This window comes from Aegilops tauschii, chromosome 1 (assembly GCF_002575655.3).
Source record: "Aegilops tauschii subsp. strangulata cultivar AL8/78 chromosome 1, Aet v6.0, whole genome shotgun sequence".
Taxonomy (NCBI): Eukaryota; Viridiplantae; Streptophyta; class Magnoliopsida; order Poales; family Poaceae; genus Aegilops; species Aegilops tauschii.
Window position 1 is genome coordinate 69574835 of NC_053035.3, and position 9799 is coordinate 69584633.

Here is a 9799-nt window from a genome sequence, read left to right on the forward strand (position 1 = left end):
TCTACAGGTGTCTCCGATGGTACTTGTTGAGTTGGCATAGATCGAGATTAGGATTTGTCACTCCGATTGTCGGAGAGGTATCTCTGGGCCCTCTCGGTAATGCACATCACTATAAGCCTTGCAAGCAATGTGACTAATGAGTTAGTTGCGGGATGATACATTACGGAACGAGTAATGAGACTTGCCGGTAACGAGATTGAACTAGGTATTGAGATACCGACGATCGAATCTCGGGCAAGTAACATACCGATGACAAAGGGAACAACGTATGTTGTTATGCGGTTTGACCGATAAAGATCTTCGTAGAATATGTAGGAGCCAATATGAGCATCAAGGTTCCGCTATTGGTTATTGACCGGAGACGTGTCTCGGTCATGTCTACATAGTTCTCGAACCCGTAGGGTCCGTACGCTTAACGCTCGGTGACAATTTGTATTATGAGTTTATGTGTTTTGATGTACCGAAGGTAGTTCGGAGTCCCGGATGAGATCGGGGACATGACGAGGAGTCTCGAAATGGTCGAGACGTAAAGATCGATATATTGGACGACTATATTCGGACATCGGAAAGGTTTCGAGTGATTCGGGTATTTTTCGGAGTACCGGAGATTTACTGGAATTCGCCGGGGAGTATATGGGCCTTATTGGGCTTTAGGGGAAAGAGAGAGGGGAGGCTGCACGCCCCCCAAGGCTTAGTCTGAGTTGGACTAGGGGGAGGGGCGGTGCCCCCTCCTTCCTTCTCTCCTACTCCTACTACTTGGAAGGGCTCCTAGTTCTACTAGGAAAGGGGGAATCCTACTCCCGGTGGGAGTAGGACTCCCCTAGGGCGCGCCATAGAGAGGGCCGGCCCTCCCCCTCCTCCACTCCATTATATACGGGGAGGGGGGCATCCCTTGGAGACACAACAATTGATCATTGATCTCTTAGCCGTCTGCGGTGCCCCCCTCCACCATATTCCACCTCAGTAATATCGTAGCAGTGCTTAGGCGAAGCCCTGCGTCGGTAGCATCATCAACACCGTCATCACGCTGTCGTGCTGACGGAACTCTCCTGCAAAGCTCTGCTGGATCGGAGTTCGTGGGACGTCATCAAGCTGAACGTGTGCAGAACTCGGAGGTGCCGTGCGTACGGTACTTGGATCGGTCGGATCATGAAGACGTACGACTACATCAACCACGTTGTTCTAACGCTTCCGCTTTCGGTCTACGAGGGTACGTGGACACACTCTTCCCTCTCGTTGCTATGCATCACCATGATCCTGCGTGTGCATAGGAATTTTTTTGAAATTACTACGTTCCCCAACAGTATCCACATAAATTATTCCCGCCTTTCTGCCACAAGCACTTTACGAGAAATGGAGTTCAATCAAACTGATAATCAAGCATGAGAAATGGTATTCATGAAACTAGAATCAATGAGAGATGCGCGGAACTAGATAGTACTACTTACTTTGGGGTGTGTAAATCACAGCACCCTCTGCAGACCCGGAACCATTCCGGTGAACTTTTTCCAAACCCGGTCAGGCAAAGAAAATGATTATTTGATATCAGCAAAATGAACAAAAGTTGCCAATATGGTGCGATAATGATCGATCGAACTTACTTATGGAGCATTGCAGTCATGTTCGCATAATCCTGGGGATCTTTACGTCTCGAGTCTAAGACAGTTACTATTCACCGGTCAAGCTTAATCTCTAGCAGAATAATGTGGAAGCTGCGCACGCATAACTCATCAGTTACATTACTATAACCTCGAGTAAGCGAAACCGAATATGCACAAGACAGTAACACTCACTTGAAGTTGTAAGGAAAGTGTACTTTAGATTTGTTTTGATGTCGAAGTAACAATTGTAGCAAGTTGTCCTCAGTATCTTTGACTCTCTTTTTAACCGACCATTCATTTACGGTATTTGGGTTAATGAACCCAATGTCATAGATTTGTCCTTTTTTGCATTCGATGATCTTCAATCTGCATAATATAATGAGGATAATTATATATACATGCAATGAAAGAGCTGAGCTATAGAGACTTAATTACATAAGTAATACTTACAGACAGTAGCAAGTCATGAGTTGTTTTTTGAGGGCATCTTGATTGAATAACTGAAATAACTCCACAAATTCAGCAGGCATCAAGTTGACTCCAATGAAGTCGTGCTCCTATTTAATTCTCACCATTGAACTGCAATGAGGCCCTGCTCATTTTTAATTCTCACCATCATACTATCCTTCCCAGACTTCCTGCAGGTATCCATGTACCATTCATGCAATCTTCGCATCATCGTTGTTAGAGGAGGAGATGATCAGGTTTGACGAGAGGCTTCCCGTACTCGTATCTGAAGATCTCTGCTACCTCTAACGTTTCAAACTCTACATCGTCGCTCAGGTAATCACCAAGATTGGTACCGGGCACTAGCCCTGGATGATTAGCGACGATATCGCTAGACACATTGAGCGGGGGCACGATCGCTTCGCCTGTTCGCTGAGCTGGGGAATTGTTTTCCCACTTCTTTGTTGTGCTAATCTTGCATCACTGAAAGTACTTCCTGACCGCCGCGCATCTTCATATGTCTTTTTGAAGGAAATATGCCCTAGAGGCAATAATAAAGTTGTTATTTTATATTTCCTTTTATCATGTTAAATGTTTATTATTCATGCTAGAATTGTATTAACCGGAAATTTGATACATGTGTGGATACATAGACAAAACACCGTGTCCCTAGTAAGCCTCTACTAGACTAGCTCTTTAATCAAAGATGGTTAAGTTTCCTAACCATAGACATTTGTTGCATTTGATGAACAGGGTCACATCATTAGGAGAATGATGTGATGGACAAGACCCATGCATTAGCTTAGCATGTTGATCGTTTAGTTTAATTGCTATTGCTTTCTTCATGACTTATACATATTCCTCTGACTATGAGATTATGCAACTCCCGAATACCGGAGGAACACCTTGTGTGCTAACAAACGTCACAACGTAACTGGGTCATTATAAAGATGCTCTACAGGTGTCTCCGAAGGTGTTTGTTGGGTTGGCATAGATCAAGATTAGGATTTGTCACTCCGAGTATCGGAGAGGTATCTCTAGGCCCTCTCGGTAATGCACATCACTATAAGCCTTGCAAGCAATGTGACTAATGAGTTAGTTGCAGGATGATGCATTACGGAACGAGTAAAGAGACTTGCCGGTAACGAGATTGAACTAGGTATGATGATACCGACGATCGAATCTCGGGCAAGTAACATACCGATGACAAAAGGAATGACGTATGTTGTTATGCGGTTTGACCGATAAAGATCTTCAAAGAATATGTAGGAACCAATATGAGCATCCAGGTTCCGCTATTGGCTATTTACCGGAGATGTCTCTCGGTCATGTCTACATAGTTCTCGAACCCGTAGGGTCCACACGCTTAACGTTCAATGACGATTTGTATTATGAGTTATGTGATTTGATGACCGAAGTCTGCTCGGAGTCCCGTATGAGATCACGGACGTGACGAGGAGTCTCGAAATGGTCGAGACATAAAGATTGATATATTGGAAGGCTATGTTCGGACATCGGAGTGGTTCCGGAGAAGTTTGGGTATTTTCCGGAGTACCGGGAGGTTACCGGAACCCCCGGGGTGAAGTTATGGGCCTTATGGGCCATAAGAGGGAAGCACACTAGGCCACAAGGGGCTGGTGCGCCCACCTTGGGCAGGAGGCCGATTAGGACTAGGAGAAGGGGGCCGGCCCCCCTTTTCCTTCTCCTTCTCCCTTTCCCCTTTTCCTACTCCGTGTGGGAGGTGGAATCCTACTAGGACTAGGGAGTCCTAGTAGGACTCCACACCTTGGCAAGCCCCCTAGGGCCGGCTGCCTCTCCCTCTCCCTCCTTTATATACGGGGGCAAGGGGGCACCCCAAAGACACACAAGTTGATGTTTTAGCCGTGTGCGGTGCCCCCCTCCACAGTTACACACCTCGATCATATCACCGTAGTGCTTAGGCGAAGCCCTACGCCGGTAACATCATCATCACCATCACCACGCCGTCGTGCTGACGAAACTCTCCCTCGGCCTCAACTGGATCAAGAGTACGAGGGACGTCATCGAGCTGAACATGTGCTGAACGCGGAGGTGTCGTACGTTCGGTGCTTGGATCGGTTGGATCGTGAAGACGTTCGACTACATCAACCGCGTTACTAAACGCTTCCGCTTTCGGTCTACAAGGATACGTGGACACACTCTCCCCTCTCATTGCTATGCATCTCCTAGATAGATCTTGCATGATCGTAGGAATTTTTTTGAAATTACTGCGTTCCCCAACAGTGGCATCCGAGCCAGGTCTATGCGTAGATGTTATATGCACAAGTAGAACACAAAGAGTTGTGGGCGATAATAGTCATACTGCTTACCAGCATGTCATACTTTGATTCGGCGGTATTGTTGGATGAAGCGGTCCGGACCGACATTACATGACCACGTTCATGAGACTGGTTCTACCGACGTGCTTCACACACAGGTGGCTAGCGGGTGTCTGTTTCTCCAACTTTAGTTGAATCGAGTTTGACTACGCCCGGTCCTTGTTGAAGGTTAAAACAGCACACTTGACAAAAAATCGTTGTGGTTTTGATGCGTAGGTAAGAACGGTTCTTGCTAGAATCCCGTAGCAGCGACATAAAACTTGCACCAACAAAGTAGAGGACGTCTAACTTGTTTTTGAAGGGCTTGCTGTGATGTGATATGGTCAAACATGATGTGATATAATTTATTGTATGAGATGGTCATATTTTGTAACAGAGTTATCGGCAACTGGCAGGAGCCATATTGGTTGTCGCTTTATTGTATGCAATGCAATCGTCATGCAATTGTTTTACTTTATCACTAAGCGGTAGCGATAGTCGTAGAAGCAATAGTTGTCGAGACGACAACGATGCTACGATGGAGATCAAGGTGTCAAGCGGGTGAGCATGGTGATCATGACGGTGCTTTGGAGATGGAGATCAAAGACACAAGATGATGATGGCCATATCATATCACTTATTTTGATTGCATGTGATTTATCCTTTATGCATCTTATTTTGCTTAGTACGGCGATAGCATTATAAGATGATCTCTCACTAAATTTCAAGGTATGTGTTCTCCCTGAGTATGCACCGTTGCTACAGTTCTTCGTACCGAGACACCACGTGATGATCGGGTGTGATAAGCTCTACGTTCACATACAACAGGTGCAAGCCAGTTTTGCACACGCAGAATACTCAGGTTAAACTTGACGAGCCTAGCATATGCAGATATGGCCTCGGGGCACTGAGACCGAAAGGTCGAACGTGAATCATATAGTATATATGATCAACATAGAGATGTTCACCATTAAAAGCTACTCCATCTCACGTGATGATCGGACATGGTTTAGTTGATATGGATCACGTGATCATTTAGATGACTCAAGGGATGTCTATCTAAGTGGGAGTTCTTAAGAAATATGATTAATTGAACTTAAATTTATCATGAACTTAATCCTGATAGTATATCATATCTATGTTGTAGATCAATAGCTCGCGTATAGCTTCCCGTTTTTGTTTATGATATGTTCCTAGAGAAAACTAAGTTGAAAGATGATAGTAGCAATGATGCGGACTGGGTCCGTGATCTGAGGATTATCCTCATTGCTGCACAGAAGAATTATGTCCTTGATGCACCGCTAGGTGACAGACCTATTGCAGGAGCAGATGCAGACGTTATGAACGTTTGACAATGCTTGGTATGACGACTACTTGATAGTTTAGTGCACCATGCTTTACGGCTTAGAACCGGGACTTCAAAAAAGTTTTGAACGTCACGGAGCATATGAGATGTTTCAAGAGCTGAAATTGGTATTTCAGACTCATGCCCGTGTTAAGAGGTATGAGACCTCTGACAAGTACTTTGCCTACAAGATGGAGGAGAATAGCTCAGCTAGTTGATTCCAAGGTTCCAATCAAGATCAGGTTGTGGGTTGGCCACTCTTCAAAGATCAGCCAAATACTAGGAACAATCTCTTCAACAGTTCTACATGCCTCTGCCATGCCGCGACGCCCTACAAGAATGTGTTGCACCTTTTTCATTCGGTGTCCTTGTGCGCCTCAGGTTTGGCTCGACTTGGGGTTGCCCACCCCCATCTCCATTGACATTATTTGGGATGTACCCTCTCTACATGGCCTCGACAACAGCATCTCGCTTTCTGTGTCCCTCTATATCCTCTTGAACATTTGGGAATCGAGGAATGCTTGTGTCTTTTGTGGCAAAACATGCAAAGGGCTTACCGTTAGGAACATTGTTAATGATGTGTCTCTTTGGACTTTTTGATTTACTGTGCATTCTCAGAAGGCTGTTGTCCTACCTTGGCATTGATATCCCTTCTAGGGCGATTCTATGAAACTAGCCTGATGGTTCTTTGAGTAATGCATTCAGTTCATGTGGGGACTCCCCTCCACCCTCTCGTGATTCGGGGATCCTATTTGCGCGTAGGTCGCCCGATAGCGACCGTGTGCGTTCCCCTTGGATCCCCATTTCGTACATGTGGGCCAGCCCAACTAACCTTTCGGTTTTGTGAACGTACTACAACCTTCCCAAACCGGGTTTTCTTTTCTTCCTGTACTTTCGCTTTTTTCTCCTTTTCCTTTTTCTTTTTCATTTTTTGTTTTCCTTTTTTGTATCTTGGTTTTCGTTTTTTTGTTTCCAAATTCTTGAACATTTCCTGAAATCCATGAACATTTTGAAATTCAAAAAAAATTCATATAATTCAAAAAAATCATGAATTATTACAAAAAATATCAAATTAAAAAAATCATGTAGTTCATAAAATGTTAATTGAAATTAACATTTGTTCATCAAATACAAAAACTACTCATCTAAATTCGAAAACATTCATAAAAATTCAAAAAAATGTTCATAAAAAATTCAATTTTTTACTCATCAAAATTTAAAAAATTCATTAAACTAAAAAATGTTCATTTTTTGGAATTTGAGAAAAGAATCTGAATTCATGAACATTTGTTTGCATTAGCGTACATTTTTTAAAATTCTAAACTTTTTTTTAAATCACGAACTTTTTTAAAGATGCAAAATAAATACAAAACAAAAAATAAATGAAAAGAAGCAAGGGAGCCCCGCCCCGCCCTCGGTCTGCCCAAGTTCAAGCGTGGGGGAGCCCGGGGTGCGCGCTGCACCTTTCCCAGCGAGCAACGCGCGGAATAGGAGCTTGTTAATAACAAAACAACTGCAAGAAAGCTTTGACTAAAATTGAATATTTTTCGGAGGGCATTTTGCAACAAGTAACGTGCAATTCAGATTACTAAGATTTGAGGGAGGAAAACTAGGAACCAGCAAATCCGTGAGATTGTTAATAACAAAACGATGCAAGCTGATCTATTGTGGCAACTACGTTGACCAATAGTATATTTTTTGGTGGCGTAACGACACCACGCGCTCCAGCTGATTATCCAGAGATTAAGCTAAGCTAGTTGTGGTTGTGTTGCGCACAATGATGCATGCTTGCTTGGCCTGCATTTCTGGCATCGACTGCATCCAAACAGTTAATTAATTAAGCACGCGTTACGCCAAATGCTTCAACGACAAGCAGCAGCAGGATAGACAATTGCGACCGTCAGTGCATGCAAGCTAAGGAAGCCTAGCGAGATCTCCGGAGCGCGCCCATGCATGCAGCTCTGTTCGTCGTGATGACCTCTATATATACCCCTCGATCTCAACCTTCACTGGACACACACACATACAAGACACAAGTATCCATCTTCAATTGGCAATACCCATCTCCAGATGGTGATCAAACTCAGCGCCGGCGCCTTCGCGGTGTCTGTCTGGCTGTCACTCGCCTTCTTCGTCGGGCACGGGCAGCCTGTGCTGGCCGACGGTGGCGGTGGCAAGAAGCACGATGTTGCTGACACGGTTAAGAAAGAAGTGGCCATTGCCATGAAGAAAAACCCGCGCATCGGCGCCGCCCTCGTCCGGTTGCTCTTTCACGACTGCTGGGTCCACGTACGTATAAGCAAGCCATCCTCCGATAAGTTTGCATGCCGTCGATGACAGATGTATCTATCCATGCTAGCTGCCTGCATGCACTTGGTATTAATTTTGCGTAGTAACAAATGATGTACGTGCAGGGCTGCGATGGATCGGTGCTCTTAGACAAGACCCCGGACGGCGGCAGCACGGAGAAGGACGCGATGAACAATATCGGCCTGGAGGGCTTCGACCTGATCGACAGGATCAAGGACAAGCTCGGCGAGAGCGTCTCCTGCGCCGACATCGTCGTGCTGGCCGCCCGGGACGCGACCTCCATCCTCAGCCGCGGCAACATCGCCTACAACGTCACGACGGGGCGGAAGGACGGCGTCAGGTCGTCCGCCGCGGCCGCCGACGCCGTCCTCCCTCCCTCCACGTTCAACTTCACGCAACTCAAGGCCAACTTCGCCGCCAGGAACTTCACCCAGACGGAGCTCGTCGTCCTCTCCGGCGCGCACGCCGTCGGCGTCGCCCACCTCTCGTCGTTCCGCGACCGCCTCGACAACGCCACCGCCACCCCGATCAGCGTCAGGTACCAGAATGCGCTCCGCGACCATGTTGAGGACAAGACGACGGCGGCGGTGCCCGACCCGACGGAGATGAACAACATCCGCGACATGGAGTTCGCCTTCCGGAACGCCTCCGGGTACAACGCCACTGGGGTCGACACGTCCAGGGCGGCGAGGGGGGTCCTGGACAACAGCTACTACCACGCCAACCTCCAGAACAAGGTGCTCTTCAGGTCCGACTGGGAGCTGCGCAACGACACCACGGGCGCCGCCGGGAGGGACATGAGGGAGTTTAGGGACGACGCTGCCGGGTGGTACGTGCTATTCGGCAAGGCCATGGCCAAGCTCAGCGAGATCCCCGCCGAGGGCAGCCGTTTCGAGATCAGGAAGAACTGCAGAACCACCAACTGAAACTGCCACGACATACGGCGTTCAAAACTCGATCATGTGCAGCGTATATTAATGGTTTGAATTCGAAAGTTTGTCCTCTACCTAACTTGTACTACTTCGTTATTCACCGCAAATAAAACTATGAATGATTTATAAAAGGATGTGGATAGGTGTCTCAATCAAGTGATATTGTATATACAGTATAAAAAAGAAAAACTGAAAAAGAAATCATACGAATCTCCATGTAAGATCAAAAAAATATAGCATCAACAGAGACATAACGAAGTGTCAGAAACTAAGAAACGGGTGATATGGCCTCTTCCCAACCGTATTTATATCACTTGTACAGGTGACTAATGGTTTCTCCATCTTCTGGCACATTCTCAGCCACAAATCAGGGATGTGCTCCGTAATGAACTTTCACATGACAAATCTATACCGAGTATGGAGATATCATGCTCTTTTGTGAGTAGCTACTATAATTCGTACTGCCAAATTTCATCCAGCGTAGAAGAAATTATTAAAGGAAAATCTCCGATGGTCCTGGATGTGGTGACGAATAATCTGGCATCTGAGGCTGCTACTCCCACAAACATACCATGGCCGAACCCAACTCAGGGTTGGGTCGCCTTATCGGTCAATGGTTCCTATGCCGCACATGATGGTAAGGCTGGCACAGGGATGATTTTACGAGATAATAACGGCAAGATGATCTTCGCAGCATATAGAAGACTCTTCCATTGCAATGATGCCTTAGAAACTGAAATCCAAGCAATGATGGAAAGGCTCTCCTTGGCACTTGAAAGATCAAGCTTACCGATACGACTTCAGTCCGATTGCGCAGTTGCTCTTAAA

The 9799-nt window shown here is 46.0% G+C and overlaps 1 protein-coding gene across 1 annotated transcript; it reads left to right on the plus strand.

Annotated features, from left to right (window-relative positions):
- Window positions 1-7761: 7761 nt before the first annotated feature.
- Window positions 7762-9362, plus strand: LOC109764644 (peroxidase 2). Its single transcript, XM_020323445.2, has 2 exons — window positions 7762-8018; window positions 8144-9362. The coding sequence occupies exons 1-2, from the start codon at window positions 7800-7802 to the stop codon at window positions 8963-8965; spliced, it is 1041 nt and encodes a 346-aa protein (XP_020179034.1). The 5' UTR covers window positions 7762-7799; the 3' UTR covers window positions 8966-9362.
- Window positions 9363-9799: the final 437 nt, after the last annotated feature.

Excerpts from the sequence above, each read along its gene's own strand:
- LOC109764644 (XM_020323445.2), top strand. The coding sequence starts at position 7,800 with ATGGTGATCAAACTCAGCGCCGGCGCCTTCGCGGTGTCTGTCTGGCTG. Across the intron at positions 8,019-8,143 it reads TTCACGACTGCTGGGTCCAC|GGCTGCGATGGATCGGTGCT; the intron begins GTACGTATAAGC and ends ATGTACGTGCAG.